The 16,512-nt window shown below is 38.4% G+C and overlaps 3 protein-coding genes across 3 annotated transcripts; 2 read left to right on the top strand and 1 right to left on the bottom strand.

Annotated features, from left to right (window-relative positions):
* LOC109720001 (protein RRC1-like) lies at nt 1,773–3,294 on the top strand. The gene is made up of 4 exons (XM_020246861.1): nt 1,773–1,957; nt 2,281–2,393; nt 2,755–2,826; nt 3,175–3,294. The coding sequence occupies exons 1-4, from the start codon at nt 1,855–1,857 to the stop codon at nt 3,292–3,294; spliced, it is 408 nt and encodes a 135-aa protein (XP_020102450.1). The 5' UTR covers nt 1,773–1,854.
* LOC109720249 (autophagy-related protein 11) lies at nt 4,033–10,140 on the top strand. Its single transcript, XM_020247230.1, has 5 exons — nt 4,033–5,598; nt 6,053–7,649; nt 8,152–8,369; nt 9,086–9,299; nt 9,547–10,140. The coding sequence occupies exons 1-5, from the start codon at nt 4,628–4,630 to the stop codon at nt 9,940–9,942; spliced, it is 3,396 nt and encodes a 1,131-aa protein (XP_020102819.1). The 5' UTR covers nt 4,033–4,627; the 3' UTR covers nt 9,943–10,140.
* LOC109720178 lies at nt 11,032–15,702 on the bottom strand. The gene is made up of 5 exons (XM_020247092.1): nt 15,660–15,702; nt 14,043–14,665; nt 12,897–13,947; nt 11,963–12,112; nt 11,032–11,542 (listed from the first exon to the last, which is right to left on the bottom strand). Exons 2-5 carry the CDS (start codon nt 14,661–14,663, stop codon nt 11,319–11,321), a joined length of 2,046 nt encoding a protein of 681 aa, XP_020102681.1. The 5' UTR covers nt 14,664–14,665; nt 15,660–15,702; the 3' UTR covers nt 11,032–11,318.

Below are 16,512 nucleotides of genomic sequence, written 5' to 3'. Positions count from 1 at the left end.
TTTTTTTGAGAGAGAGAAAGGTAGCACGCTACCCACTTTATTCGTTCAGATGGTGAATTTAGCTATATGGGTGAGACAGCATTGGCTTCGAAGGAGGGCGTAAAAAAAAAAAAGAAAAAAGAAAAAAACTATAGGTTACAGTTAACACTGGCCAACATTGGCTATCACTACTGGTTACAATTAAGTCGCTCTGTTGGGCTGAGCTTCTCCCACAGGTTCGTCAGTTGATTAATTTTGTAAATTCCGAGGGTCGGATCTGTGTGTGTCATCCTGAAGATCGCTCTATTCGTGATATCCCAAATGACCCACCAATATGCTATAAGTCTAATAAGCCCGACAAATTTAGAATGAGTCCCCCTCTTTCCTGTCCATCTATCCCAGACGAAATGCACATTTTCTCTCATATCTCCCAGTTGAACATTCTCCGGGGTCGAGACCATAAGGAATTTGGCAAGCACTGAGTGAAGAGATGGTCAACGATTTTCTCTTCCATTCCACACAGCATATATGTCAAGTTGCCGGTCCATCTTCTCTTTAGTAAATTATCAGCTATGGGGGATCTCTTCTTTAGAACGAGCTAATAGAACACTTTAACTTTTAGAGGTATACGTAGTCTCCAGATCTTGCCCTTACGAAAATCTCTTGTGCCTCCGTCACACAGTGCCGAATAAGTTGACTTCACAGTAAAACGCCCGTTGGTGCTCCATCGCAAATACGCACTGTCCTGTTCCTGATCAAATCGTATGTGGGAGTCAGTGCTTAAAACTTAACATGTTAGCATGGAAATTTTCTACTTTTTCGTTTTCTAACTGAGTAAAAAAATGTTGAATATTATTTTGTTTTTATCTAAGTTACATGCTTTAATAATTGGACAGTGAAGTTTCATATGCATGCAAGCTTTGTCAAACCCAATCATATTTTCGTTTTCGACATGTGATCTTAGTAGACCCGCTTTAGCCACAGAAACACAATAAAAATCGTGCAAATCCTGTAAACACATGATATTTTATGTTTTATGAGTACATTACACTGTAAGATGTGAAATGTGCTTTAATTTTCGGAAACTGTCTCTGCACATATAAAGGCTCCACTTTGGAAGGCGACAAACGCTCTGATGTGAAAGACCTTTTTATTTNCACATGAGGTGGTCCTCTCAAAGCTCCTCTCCATTGAAAGAGACCCAAGATAAGAAAAGAAAAGAAAAAAAAAAAAAACATGTGACATGTTACAAAATAATTTTGCAACACAAATACAAAAAATCCAAATCAAAGGATATATATATATATAAAGGCCATGTGTAGTGTCTAAATTTGTGAAGTGATTGTAATAAATACTTTAGAAGAGCCATAGTGATTGCACAGGCTGAATCATTATGTAACACCAAATGTAGTTCCTAGACAACTATTTTATTGGATAGATTGGTTACTTTAATTAGAATTTTATTCAATTTTTTTTACTTCATCTGTAGTATATAGTTTACATAATTTCATCAATTCGAATCTTATTAAAGCATATTGTTAATCTTAACCTTGATGTAACGTAACTTTCGGACAACGTGTGAGAGGTGTGTAAAATTGATTTGTAGATTATTTTGGGCGAGAAAATTTTAGAGTCCAAACTGTAATAAGTATAAAGTTCAGAGAACATCAATATATCCAACTCTTAAAACTTAACATTTTTTTTTTTTTTTTTTTGAGAGAGAGAAAGGTAGCACGCTATCTACTTCGTTCGTTTTTTTAAGAAATGAACCTTGCTGTTACGATAATTATTAATTGTCCTGTCTCATTTTAGGTGGATGAAAATTTTCTTTTGAGGACCTTTGGTAGGTTTGGTCCCATTGCCAGTGTGAAGATCATGTGGCCTCGGACAGAAGAGGAAAGGAGAAGGCAAAGAAATTGTGGCTTCGTTGCTTTTATGAATAGAGCAGATGGGCAAGCTGCGAAGGATGAAATGCAAGGTGTGTTAGCTTCCTACCTATTGGCTTTTTCAGACATAAAATCTGATGAAAAGTTTCCTCCTCTAAGAACATGCTACTTATTCAACTCGTTTCTGGAGATATTTGCCACTCCAGATGTGTCAATTTTTGGGAACAGATGCCAATGTACTTTTTATGCTAGTGCTCTGCATAAATTATCTGCTTGATTTTGGTCTTCACATTAACAGGATTAGTGGATTCGTGGGTTGAAATTTTTTAGTAATGAAGGAGTGCACTTGCTCTGATGAATTTTAATCTTCAGTTTTGACTGTTGCTGTTTAATGCTGTTTGCTTTCTGTTTTCAGGTGTAGTTGTCTACGAGTATGAATTGAAGATTGGGTGGGGTAAATCTGTGTCTCTTCCAGCACAGGCACTGCCTGCTCCCCCACCGGGGCACATGGCGATTAGAAATAAGGAGGTTGTATTAGTTTAAGAACTCTTTAGAGCTTTTTGCATATATACTCTGGAAATATGAAAAATTGCCCACATACCCCTGCAAAGTCAGTATTTCTGATCATGTCTGAAAACTCTATTTGTTTGCATTCATGTCTGCAGAAGTATTTATGCAGTTTTGCATTTAGCAGTGGTATATATATTAAAATAGACAAACTATTTATTTCACATATGTTTTTTGTTGTTTTACAATATCTGTCCCCTCTTCTGATCATTGGACAGTTACAGCTACCTATGCAATAGGCATTCTTAGTTGTTATTTCGTTCGAACATCTCTTAATCAGTTAATGACTTCTTCTTTTTTCTCCTCTTCAATTTTGGAACAGGGGGGTACTGTGATTATATCTGGTCCCGATGGTCCGCCTGTTACATCTGTTACAACTCCAAATTCAGAGCTGGTGAGTTGCTAGTTAACCAAGATTCTCATGCAAATCAAGCATTACTTTGAAGAGAACATGTGACTGGTGCAAGAATGGTGATTTATTATTAGTTGTTTGGTAACTATTGTGATGAACTAGTGGTATCTTTGATCGAGTCCTAATAGTTGACATTCACGTAAGATTACTATATGACTATTTAGTCTATTTAGTGTCTTCAAGGTGTTTCCTTTTACGCATGCTTTACAATTCATTATGTATTGGTCAATTATGGAGTTAGTTAATCTGATGAAATAATTGCTTCTCTTTTTGTTGAGTTTTGCACAATCTGCTTTTACTAATATTATTTTGTTTGATATAATTTGCTAGGTACTTACACCAAATGTGCCAGATATAATAGTTGTTCCTCCAGAGGATGGTCACCTTAGGCATGTTATTGACACAATGGCTTTACANTTTTTTTTTTTTTTTTTACTTTTCAATTGTTAACTGTATAATCTATCTGTATGATCGAATAGATGAACTGTATATTAACAATTTTATTTAGTTTTTAAAAAATATTTATTATTTTTTTAATAGAAGATGCTGTGGAATATCTGGCCGGAAAATATTGAAAGTTAAATAATAATAACAAACAAAAAAAATTCTATTGGTCCGTATATTAAATTGCATAAACTTTAAGTTTAAATAATTTAACCATTAAGTGGATCAATAGAAGCACAAATTTACAAATTTCAAAAAATATTATTATTAAATGAGCTATTTTGCTATTTTACTATCTATGAATCATATTGTCGCTACTTTAGTTAGCAATATCTGGCCTGCTAATAACACCGGAGGAAGGTGAAATTCAATAATTTATTTTTTTCAGATGAAATTCGTTGAGTCTGGTCAAATTTAATTAGTAGATAACGGTCAAATTCGATAAATTTATTTGTTAATTTAGAATGTAAAAATCGTCATCATCACTTAACTAAGGTTAAATCCCATTTCCCCACCAAACTATTAAAAACTCCATTTTTCCAAAACTGCTTTTTGGAAAAATGAACTCAATTCATTGTATTCTCCCACACAGCATATTCTAAATCAGTAAAAAATAATTAACATCTTAATAATTAAACGAATATTATAATACTAAACACACGTATTAAAAGTTAAAACGTATTATTAAAACAATATTATTCAAATATTTTAATATTAACTTCACATTCTAAGCTTCTCTCTCTCTTTCTCTTCATCTCCCACCTCTCTCTCTCTCTCTTCTTTCCCTTGTGATGAGAGAGAAAGAGAAAAGAAGACGACTCAGCTCTCGCGCGAAGTGAACTCTTCTCTCTCTCTCGTTAGGTTTCGTGCGATCGAAGCTTCCTCCGCGCCCAAACTAATCGCACGTGATTAGGGTTTCGCTTCACCGATTTCTTCCGGGAAATCCCCCTCTCCTAACACTTTTTCCTAACACTTTCTCCTCGCTTTTGTCGTGTTTTTTTTTTTTGTTTTGTTTTTTGTTTTGTTTTACGGAATCATCGATTGATCGGGCGAAATTGGAGAGAGAATCGGGTTTAATTTGAGGTTTTCGGGGTTTGGGGTTGGAATCTGTCGAAAAGGTGCGGTTTTTCGGCTTCTTCGGGTGAAATTTGGGTTCTTCGATCGGTTCCGTGCTAGGGTTTGCGGCTTGTGGGGGTTCTACTTTGCGTTGCGTTTGAGGAAACTGTTTCTTCGCGGTAGTTTGTTGCGGGGGATTGATAAAGGTTGGATTTTTATCCCTAGCTTTGCGTCTTTAGCCTTCCATTTCAGCGGAGGGGGAAGAGAAAGGGGGCGGAGAATAATGAGCTCTGGCTCAACCCTCACCACCTCCACCGCCTCCGCCGCTGCAGCCGATCCCGCCCTCGGCCGGACGCTTCTGATCCACATCGTTGAGAACGGGCACAGCTTTGAGTTCGAGTGCGATGGCGCCACCGTCGTCGAGGCCATCCAGCGTTCGATTGAATGCCTCTGCGGCGTCCCGGCCGGCGATCAGCTCCTTCTCTGCCGCAACGTCTCCTTGGACTCTCAGCAAACCCTAGCCTACTATAAGCTACCCCGCGATGATCGGGAGGTCTTCCTCTTCAATAAGTCCAAACTCCATTCTGACTCCCCCCGACCGCCCCCTGAAGCCATAGATGTCCCCAACCCCGCGCTGCCCTCTCCGCCTCTGCCGGATGATTCCCATGCTTTCGATAATGGGAAGGATCCGGCACTCAAGGCTCTGGTTTCCTACGAGCGGCAGTTCCGCTACCATTTCCAGCTGGCCAATTCTGTGTACAACTCTGCCCAGGTTAAATTCGAGATCTGCAAGAGGTTGTTAAGGGAGCAGCAGGTGCAGGAAAGGGCGCTCGACACTGCAAGAAGCAACCTTGATCACACTTTCCGGAAGATGCAGCAGAGGTACATAGATTTCGTCCGGTGTTTCTCGCAGCAGTACCATAGGCACTCTGAGATCTTGGCTAATTTTGAGAGGGATGTGGAGAAGCTGCGATTGATTAAGCTTCACCCTTCTTTGCAATCTGATGGGCGGAAGTGTTTGATGGATTTGGTGAAGGAGGGCGACGTGCGGAAGTGGGCGGATGTGTGTTTGATCTCGCACCAGCAGTTTGAAGTTAAGGTCTCAAAGTTGAAGTCAAACTTTGGGGAACTGAAGAGAAGGGTGGAGAACTTGTTTGGTTTGATGAGTTCGGCTGATTCGAAAGATTTGGAACTGTTAGTAAAGGAGCATCAGCTTATTCTTAATGACCAGAAAACTATAATGCAATCTCTAAGGTTGGTAGCTACCTTATTCTTACCTCAAAAGTTGCATTGTTTTCTCTTATTGTATTACTCATTTTTAGTTTATGACTAGTGTACCACAATGACATCAGTGGCGTAAAAATGAAGATTAAATGTCAAATGTAGCATCATATTTATCATGCTTGCTATGTTGTCAATGAAAAAAAATGCACCCATCCAATACATGATTTGATCTTTCTATGTGAAAATTGAGACTTTTATCATGCGCTTGTGAGTTCTATATTGATTTTTCCAGTTGTTACGATATGTAGTAAAATATGTACAACAGATACTTGTTTGATCAATTTCTTAGTTTTATTAGTACGCCATTATCTACACCCTGTTCTTGCTGTTAATGTTACTCTATAGAGCCTATTGAAATTTCTGGATGCATTTTAACTTTCTTCGAGCTCATACTGTTTCTGGGATTCTATTCCTCTTCATGCAGTAAGGATGTCAACACTGCAAAAAAGCTCGTGGACGATTCTTTGAACCCTCAGCTTTCCGCCTCCCTTCGCCCTCATGATGCAGTCTCAGCCGTCGGCCGTATTTATGATGTTCATGAAAGAGGCCATCTCCCCAAAGTGCAAAATTGTGATCATGCAGTGACAAAATTACTCGAGAAGTGCAAAGGAAAGAAAAATGATATGAATATCTTAGTTCATACCAGTATGCAAAAGGTGAAATCAGTTCAGTTTAGTATCAAAGACACGATGAACGAGCTTCATGCATTCCAAGAGGTAATGGGACATCAAGAAAAGGAATTTGAGAACCTAAAATTTCTGTGTGGAATTCGCTATGCATACAGGGCTTCCCTGGCTGAAGTAGTGAGAAGAAGGTCTTCATCAAAATTGTACATGGGTTTAGCTGGACAATTGGCTGAAAGGCTCGCAATAGCTAGAGATGCGGAGATGAGACAACGAGAGGACTTCTTAAAGGCATGGGGTAAGTACATTCCACATGATATATTTGCATCGATGGGATTGTTTGATTCTCCAAGCCAGTGCAATGTTAATATTGCGCCCTTTGATGGAAATTTATTGCAAATCGATTTAGTCGATGTCGACCGCTTTGCCCCGCAGTCTCTCATTGGCTTGCTTTCCAAATCGAGTAATATGATGCAATCAGAGGAAAGTTCTTCTCATACCGGCGAAAAGAGCGAACTTTTAGAAACTTTCGGTGTTTGTGAAAGTGTGGATATTGCAGGAACAAGCAAAATGGAAGTCGAAAATGCGAGATTAAAAGCTGAACTTGCTTCAGCAATAGCAGTAATTTGTAGTTTTGGTGCGGATATGGGATGCGATTCTTTAGATGAAGGCCAAATCAATGATGCATTGAAAACAATGAAGGAAAAGACTGCAGAAGCTCTTCAATTGAAAGATGAGTTCGCCAATCACCTTCAGTCAATGTTAAATAAGAAACAGGAGCAGTGTTTGTCGTACGAGAAGCGTATTCAGGAGCTTGAGCAGAGTTTGCAAGGGCAAAAGGGTTCAGCCAGTAAAGATGCAGCTGATTCGTTCATGTCAGCTTTGAAGGCTAATAATAGTGATTGTAACTTAAACATATTTGGAGATGGGGATGCTCAATTGACTTATGGGTCCGCTATGCCTTTGGATGAGCTTTCTTCTACATCTGCAACAATGGATCAAATATTTGATAAGATTTCTCGTCAAACAAGCAAGCATGGAGAAGGTGGTGATGAAAACATGGCAGATCTTTCAGCTACTCATTCACTGGATTCAACACGCAATTCTATGGATTCTTCGATGTTGGAACCACCCAATCCTCAACAAATGACAGTAAAAGATAGCTCTTCTAATGTTTGCCCAAAGGATCCTTCGAACATTTTACCTTGTGGAACTAGTGATCAATCGGAATCGGATTTAAGAGAAAGGGAGTCTCTCATATTGAACCTGCAAGGTTCCCTAGAAGAAAAGTCAAACCTTTTGGAAGTAACTGAGAGTAAGCTTAAAGCTGTTATGGAGGAGATTAATTCTCTTAGGCGAGAATTGGAGACCAACCGAAATCTTCTTGATGAATCACAGGTAAAAGGATGAAAGATTTGGTAAATAGGCTTTATTTTCTAGCAAAGTCAATTCATGCCTAATATGGCCCCTATTGTAAATCTTCCGCTACTTGTGTGCTAGAAGATTTGGTCCATGGTCTCCATATGCATTGAGCCATTGACTATTCTGGAAAGGTGGTCTTTTGGATTGACTGTTTTGATTATATGGTTAATAGTTGATAGTAGATATTGTTCGTGTACAAATAGATTTTTGTATGTGTCCTTTAGAAACGTGTAATTTTTACAACATAGGTGTGCCTTTTGATTGAAATGCCCCTCCTTTAGAGAACTTTTAAAATAAAGAACCAAATGAATTAGATGACTCCCAATTGACAAGGGCATTTATGCAACTATTTGTACTTCTTTGGGAGTATATATTTACAGGTTATATACGCAAATTGATAATTTTACGAGGATATTTACTTGAAAGTTTGTTGCTACTATTTCTTGCTCTAAATATTTAAAATCTCATCTCAAAGCAGATGAATTGTGCACACCTGGAGAATTGTCTACACGAAGCAAGAGAAGAAGCTAGGACAAACAAATGTGCAGCTGACAGAAGGGCAACAGAATATGATGCTTTGCGCTCATCTTCCTTAAAACTGCGCAGTCTATTTGAAAGGCTTCGTAGCTGTGTCACAACTTCTGGTGTGCCTGGTATTGCGGACGCGCTGCGTTCTTTTGCTCTTTCTTTAGCCAGGTATTTGAGAACACTCATGCCTCAACAAACTATTTCTTATGCTTAATACTTTGTTCTTACACGCAGAGTTTTCTTGACTATATTTTAACAGTCTGCTTTTGGGTAATATTGCTTATTATAAAGGGAAGCCTAATGTTACTGCCGCTAACATTTTTAACTAGTTAAATGCTTCAAATGCTATAATACGTGAAAATTGCTGTTCCCTTGGGGGAAAAATCATCCTATTAATTGCTATTTAGTTGATATGTTGGTCAACCAGTTCTGTAGTCCTAATACAAAGATTTGAATGCAACAGTGTCCAGGTGCATTATGTAGTTGAGGTTAGTTAATAAACCAGTGCAGGATTAGGAGAAGAGAGAGTTCAAAAGGTGATAGGGTGGAGAATCTCACTTGGGATTTTATTAACCAAGCTATTTTTCTGTAGAATAAGACAATTATTGAGTTGCATATATTTCTATTATGTGATGAATATATAGGTTTGCATTTGAAGGAGAAATATAGATGAGCATGCATGTTCCATTGGAATTGGACCATGTTTGCAAAAATTTCAAAATTTTAAATCACAGATGTGCTGAATGTGCTGATCTATGTCTTGAACTAAATTTTATTCAGATTTCTTAAGGTAAATTTATACCTTGCAACTCTTATCTCTATTATTCATTATGATGTGCATCATTATACTCTGTCCCCCTCATATTACTCTTATTCATTTCCAGTTCGGCAAAGAATAATGAAGGTGATGCAACAATCGAGTTCCAACAGTGTATCAAGATCCTCGCGGAAAAAGTAGGTATCCTTTCCCAGCAGAGCGCAGAGCTTTTGGACCGTTGTTCTAGGATGGATGCTGGACATGGACGCCTTGTGAGAGAACTGGAGGAGAAGAAAGAGTTGATGAAAAGTTTATACTCAAAACATCAGTTAGAGAAGCAGGTTATTGGACTTTCCAATTTTAGTTTCTAGATTAGAGATTTTACTTACTGTGACTTGACTTCAGAATCGTCTTGATTTTCGTGCATACACAGCTGAACCAATAACCGGTGGATGTGTAGCTATTAAGTACTACTTTTATACCCTAATACGAATATCTGTTGAGTTGACTGCTTTGAAGTCATGCCCTTCGTATGTTCTTTAAACCCTAATTTTCCACTTTCATACCCACTGAGTGCTCTTTGAACAGGCGAGCAAGGAGAAGATATCATTCGCCCGCTTTGAAGTCCACGAGCTTGCGGCCTTCGTTCGAAACTCTGCTGGCCACTATGAGGCAATCAATCGAAACTGCTCAAACTACTACCTCTCCGAGGAATCCGTCGCCCTGTTCACTGAGCAGCACCTGACACAACCGCTATACATAATCGGGCAAATCGTGCACATCGAGCGAGTTGCAAGGACTTTGATATCCATGCAAGCTGATCGTGGCAATCAGAGTGATGCATCAAGTTCCGAGGGCGGTGGCCGGAGGTCTTCTGTGATGGGGGGTGTCTCATCAAACCCATATAATCTTCCTGTTGGCTGTGAATATTTTATAGTAACAGTGGCAATGCTACCTGATTCCATTCATTCAAAACCTTCCTGATCCTAACTGCGAAATGAAGGGAGAGTTCTCAACTGTAAATATATGAACAATTGACTTTGGTGGTGAGGTTATCTTGTACATACAATCAATCAGAGTCAGCTTTACTTTTTGTATATATAAACAAACTTCTGTTGTAACTAGACAATATATTTAAAGTCCCCTAATAACTGTTTGTGGGCAAAATGTTCTCTTAGGTAAGACATTTATGGTCTCTCTCTTTAGTTTTTGCGAAACACTGACATATCACTAGGTTGGTGGAATATATTTTGGACTTTGGAGAGTTAGAATTGTTATGATCTCACAATAGCTAAATATCAAAACATTTTTGAATGGTAATCACAAAAGAAAGTGTCCCCCTGATATATATTATCACCAAGTAACTCTTTTTTTGTTCAACGTAGTCTCTTTAGATGTATAAACTTCTTGTTTGAGATCTCTCTTTTGTTTACCCAAGAGGCATGTGGTCCGGTGATTGGTTGGTTAAGGGGCGAGTATGAAAACACATTTATAACCACATCACATATATAGCCCCCAAGGATTTAAGTGTCGCGGTATGGATTGTGCCGAAAATTTACCGACGCGATACAGCACAGTGTGTGCCGAACTATGCCAATATGTACCTGTTAAAGAAAATATATATGTGCCAACACATAATGATATAAAATATTTATTTTTTTTCAACAATAAAATATTTTAATTGCTTACTATGTTTCTTTATCATATTTTTTGAATTTTATTGAAAAAAATTACTTACTAATTTATAAAAAAGAGAGTTTCGAAATGTGCAATCTATACAAGAACTGTATCGTGCTGATATATTATTGACACTATACAGTCCATGACAATAGGCACTTAAATCCTTGATAGCCCCTAATTAATTCTTGCATAATCTGATAAGTAATAAATCAGTAATGAATCATCTTGTTGGTGGAACAAACCCAGAGGGCGGAATTGCTGTGATTTCACATACGCCCAACGATTATTGTAAAAACACCATTCAAAGCGCACACAAGGACACAAATTTTCCACCTTGAAGTGAATGAAAAGCATCGTGTTCTAGCAAAATTCATACTCGAAAATGAAGGCAAAATTCATGCTTGGCTTGTTGAGCATTTTCACTATACAAGATCTCAGACAGTTTACTTTCGACAATTCTGACTCATTTTTCAACTTAGAAGTCTTGTAACTGCTGTTTTACTTTTCTGTGACTTGTTTCTGCCGTTTCATTTTTCTGTCTCAGCAGAACTTTTCTGTACATTTGCCTCATGAAAGAATGAAATTGTGTATAAAAGAATATTTAATACGGTGATCAAATCCACCTTCTGAACAGCGAAAGCGCAGGGGAACTTCAGGGAGAGTTCAGTCTTTGCTCGATGCTACATCTTCTGAACAGCGAAAGCACGGGGAACTTCACCTTTCCCCAGAGATCCGTAGATGCCTTTCAAGCAATCGTAATGATAACAATGGCCGCACGGTAAAATTGCAGAAATAGGAAGGATAGTATAATTATGACTAGAGCTCGATGTGGATCCGGTCGGATTGAAAGCCACATCAATGTTGCAGAGCTGGCATTTTTCTCCAATCAGTGCAAACTCTGCACCTGGAAAAACATGCATTAGCAATTGAATAGTTCAGTTATTTGTATCGTATGCATTGTCTAAGTTCTTAGCATTGGGCTAGATAGTATTTGCTAAATGCCCATGAGAATTTGATCTGGCCTTTTTTTCTTGTCATAGTTTTTCTACTGTAGAAAGCAAGAGCTTCTAGAAACCGTGTTTGGCTAACAAATGTTCTGTAGTTTTTGCTATGGTGGCGTGCGAAATGAGCTTTTCGGGCACCAAAAGCACAAGACCCAATAAGACCCAATTTGAAGGTTCTGCATTTGCTACAGCGAGAAGCTGTTCTAAAGTATCTGATGGAAAAGGTATCAAGGCTTCTACTCGTCTGGCTGTTGTTGGCTCGTATTAGCAGGATGTCAAAGGTGCAGAAACGTAGCACTTGGAAAAGCAATTGACATTACCTTCTTGAGACCTGATGTGATGAATTGGCTCTTGCTGAGTGGGGACGATGGACGGCGATGACTTATTCTTGGCAGTAGCGCCAGATTGATTGCGCATGCTGCTTTCAACTTTTGTGCTTTGTTCAACTGCAGGATTCCAGCCATCTTCACCTAAGGAATGGAAGGTAGAAAAGTAAATACAAACATTATCAGTACTGCATTCAAACTGGGCACCGAACTTTGATAGTTTTGATTTCTGCACCTAACCTTTTGGATTGTTTCTTTTTTTTTAAACTACTCAGGATGTAGCTGTGCTGTTAACTTTTTTCTAGGAATATTCTTTGACTTAGACAGAATATTTAAATTAATTTTTTTTGAGGGAAGCTGTTAAAATTTGGCAAAACATAATGGGGAGGCACTGGAACAAGAACTTTTGAAAATGCATCATGTTGAAATATGTTTTCAAATGCATTGTGATTCAGGTACTCAGCAAGCCTGCTTGATCAATGTAATGGCCAATAGTTAGACCTAACAAAGTACTCAATAACATAACCCCCATCGCCAGAAGATACATACTATCATAAGCAGTGGTATATCGAAACAAATGCAATCACGATACATGGAAATGGAACTACATCAAGTATGTAGAAGCGTTTAACAGTCAAAAAATATCCCTTTCTTTACTAATATTATCTTGCTCATTCCTGCAGCTACTTTTCAGGCAAAGTAAAATAATTTAGTCGATACAAACAGAAACTTAATTTCTTCTACCCATTGTCATTAATTTACAGTTGTATCATCTTCAATAGCCTAAAACTGTTATACATGTACTACATTTATACAACTTTTTACGCTTTCGAATGTATCAGATGTTGTGTCCGACCAGAATTTTTTCTGTAAAGGCTACAATCCATGGTTAGCATACCATATTTATCTCAAAGTTAGCAAGACTTACTATTACTCTTAATTCTCTTCGACTGAGGCTGCAAAGAAGTTTCCCTTTCTGTGGCGCGCGATGTTTTTGCTACAGATTCCCTTGCGAATGTACCTCCTGGTGAGTGGGGCGAAAAAGTTAGCCCTTGTGTGGCGATCGATGATTTTGCTACAGATTGCCTTGCAAATGCATTAGTACGTCCTGCAAAGGGAATAAAAGCAGTTTGCTCTTGTGTGGCAATCGATGATTTTGCCATAGATCCCCTTGCGAATGCATTAGTATCTTCCTGCGAAGAAGTTTGCGCTTGTATGGCACTTGATGATTTTGCAACAGATCCCTTTGCGAATGCATTAGTATCTGCTGGTAAGGGAATAAACTGACCCGGCAACAAAGTTACCCCTTGCGCAGCAATCGATGATTTTGCTACAGATCCCCTTGCAAATGCATTAGTATCTGCTGGTAAGGGAATAGACTGACCCGACGAAGAAGTTTGTCCTTGTGTGGCGATCGATGATTTTACTACAGATTCCCTTGCGAATGCATTAGTATCTGCTGGTAAAGGATTAAACAGACCCTGCCCGTGAGCAGAAGGTTTCGGTACATATATTGAACGTTTTTTAGTATCTTGTGGCACGGTGTTAGAAGAACTCTCCCCTTGATGATTGCATCCCTGCTCATCAATCAGTGTTTTATCAGTTTCTTTCAGCACAACTCTAGAAAGATTCTGCCCGGAAACAGGAGGTCTTTGCATATTGGTTGGGATTCTTCTATCTCTTGGCACAACCACAGAAGAACTCTGGCCATGAAGAGGTCTTTGCAGGCTGACCAGGTCTGGACTAACAACTACTGGCGAAGCTCTAGAAATATTCTGGCCGGGCACAAAATACATCTGCGGATTGGCTGGACCGGTACGAAGATCACTCAATATAACTTCAGGGACATGTTGCCCATGGGCAGAATGTCCTTGCATATCAGTCAGGACAGCAAAAGGATCTATCACATCTATAGGTAAATTTGGCCCATGAACAGAAGGTGTCTGCATATCGGCTAGAACAGAAGGTGTCTGCATATCCTGCAAAAATGAATTTGACGCAGCATATCAGGTGAGATTGCAGTAATTGGAGGTGCATTCATAAAAATTTCTGGCACAGCTTCAAGAAAAATCACCCTGTGAATAAGAGTAATATGCGTGTTCATTCGGATCGTATTAACTCCCACCAGCGAAGGTAGAACAGGATCTGGACTCTGAATAGAGGTTTGGATTATACAGTCTCGATTAAACACTTGCTGCATAACTGTGCCATGACCGTGGGATAGGCTCGAACCACCACTAGCATGTCTATTACTTGAATTCCCATGAGCGAACGCGTTGGAAGGTCCAGGATTTAAGTTGCTCGAATTGGCCCAAGCATCGTAAGCTATCCCAATTTGATTATTATGTTGAGATCCACTGTTACCGCTCGCAAAAAGACAATTAGAACTAGCTTGTCGGAAATGTGGTTCAGACGCTCTATTTGCATTCAGGAACTCCATTAATCTCTGCTGAGCAATATACTCGAAATCCCGAGAATGTGACTGCGATTGCGCTGTTCTACCTTGATGTTGCTGATTCATTACCCTCTGTCCGATAAAATTCTCATTTAGCTGCAAACTACTGCCAGTTCCTCCGCGAAACCTGCTCGATCGAGTTGTGGCGATCTCATTTTCATTTACGGGTTGACTCGTTGAAGCAGATGAACAGGCCTGTGAATTGTCCGACAAACTATCATCGCGATTTTGATCGGCCATTTCTGCAAACATAATAGTAGTCATGCTTTGTTACTCTTCAAACTCTTGCGGCACTATAAAAATGTAAAGCTTATGCATACAAGTTAAACAACCAAAAGATTATTTTCGAACCAAGTTTAAACTGTATCTCGACACACCGAGTCACAGAATGAAGGGAATTTGAAGCATCATTACTAAACTGTGCACCTTTTGTATCATCCCAAATAGCATCAGGAGTTTAGTGAGTGTGGGCATTAGAAATGAAAGAAGAGGCTCAACCAGATAAATGTTGCAACTGACAGAAACCTCGGATAATTAAATCACAAATCAAAAACTCATCTAATAGCAATATCTCCGACCAAACGTTCTCGTCCAAAACTTCGTTGCAGCAATTGTATTATTAGAATGGTGAACTAACCATGCTGAGATAACAACAAAAAGAAAACCATAAGTTGCATATAATATCAATATCTAGCAGGGTTTTCCTCAATGATGCCTTAGGTACAGCGTGGAACAAGAAAAGAGGAAGATCAAATATTTTTTAAACATGTATATTTCTTTACCAAGAACTGATTTTTATCTAAGAAGCAACACAAACCCAAGTTGTGACACCAATCAAAACAACTTAAAGATCCAGTAAAATAATGAAACTACTCCACAATCTCCACTATATTCACATGGCTCATGAATGTAGTGACCCATTAACATATATCACGTGTGGATTCCGAACAAGAATAATGGAACATTTCTATGATCATTATACAAATTACATGCAAGATAAAGGGAAAGATGAGCGAAGTTAAGAATCACACATCAATCTCCGAGGTTCCTAATTGAGACAGGGTTTTGTGTTCAGGTGAATCCGATTGCGAGAGAGATCTAAATTTGCGCCAAATTTAGCCGGAGAAAAGAGAGGATAGAACCCAAAACAAGAATTATCACAAACCCGGAGGGTTAATCTACGATTAAACTGCAAAAATGTGATCGAGAAGAGAGGAAAAAAGAAAAAAAAGGTACCTCCTCTCTCGAATTTCCACCGAGTTCGAAGACGATAACGAACTCTGAGAGAGAGAGAGAGAGAGAGAGAGAGTTGTTTATTTGGCTTCTTGTATGCAAATGAGGAGAAAAGCAGCGTCTTTGGCGCTCGGAAGGGGAGTTGAATATATACGGAGGGAGAGAGAGTTATTAAGGGACAAAACTTATATAGAAGTAAACAATTGGGGTCAAACTGTGTAGTGTTAGAGTGTTACACACCGCAAATATCTAGGTTCTATATTTCGTAAATTTATTCAAGACTTATAATTAAATTACCGCAAATTCAACTTAATATTAGCCTCTAAGCAACTAATATCAAAAAATTATAAAAATTTAATTTGTAAAAATTTTAAGCAATATAAATTATATTTAATAATTTCAACCACCAATTCAACTACCTCATCGGAGAGATGATGTGGAAGTAAGCTGCTCCCCTTATGTATTACTGATGGAATCAACTGTAATATTAAGTTGAATTAACCGAACCAGCCCTAATGCAAGTGACAAAGGACTTGATGGTTGATACCTGAGATTTCAAGTTCAAATTTTACGTGATTCACATTTTTAGCTAAGTTTATTTCTAAATGAAATAAACAAAGCCGCGTTCTACCTCTCTCTACAAAAAAAAAAAGAGAAAGAAAGTTGAATTAGCTGTTAACTTTAATTTCCGGCTCACCTGTCAAATATTGTTTAAAAATATGATAACGGAATTAGTTGTCGCATAATTTATATTAATTAAAAATATTAACCAAAATATATGGTAAATTAAACTTAATGTTTGAGGGAATTAGTCAAGATCTTCAAACTAACGTATACATTGTACTTTGGGTCAACT

Source organism: Ananas comosus, linkage group 14 (genome assembly GCF_001540865.1).
Source record: "Ananas comosus cultivar F153 linkage group 14, ASM154086v1, whole genome shotgun sequence".
NCBI classification, from domain to species: Eukaryota; Viridiplantae; Streptophyta; class Magnoliopsida; order Poales; family Bromeliaceae; genus Ananas; species Ananas comosus.
The sequence above is the reverse complement of the archived record's forward strand: the minus strand, read 5'-3'. Positions and strand labels throughout refer to the sequence as shown.

Coding starts and splice junctions, on each gene's coding strand:
- LOC109720249 (XM_020247230.1), top strand. CDS start 4,628: ATGAGCTCTGGCTCAACCCTCACCACCTCCACCGCCTCCGCCGCTGCA. Junction 7,650..8,151: donor ATCTTCTTGATGAATCACAG/GTAAAAGGATGA, acceptor ATCTCAAAGCAG/ATGAATTGTGCACACCTGGA. Junction 9,300..9,546: donor AACATCAGTTAGAGAAGCAG/GTTATTGGACTT, acceptor CTCTTTGAACAG/GCGAGCAAGGAGAAGATATC.
- LOC109720178 (XM_020247092.1), bottom strand. CDS start 14,663: ATGGCCGATCAAAATCGCGATGATAGTTTGTCGGACAATTCACAGGCC. Junction 13,948..14,042: donor ATATTACTCTTATTCACAGG/GTGATTTTTCTT, acceptor TCATTTTTGCAG/GATATGCAGACACCTTCTGT. Junction 12,113..12,896: donor GAAGAGAATTAAGAGTAATA/GTAAGTCTTGCT, acceptor TCCATTCCTTAG/GTGAAGATGGCTGGAATCCT.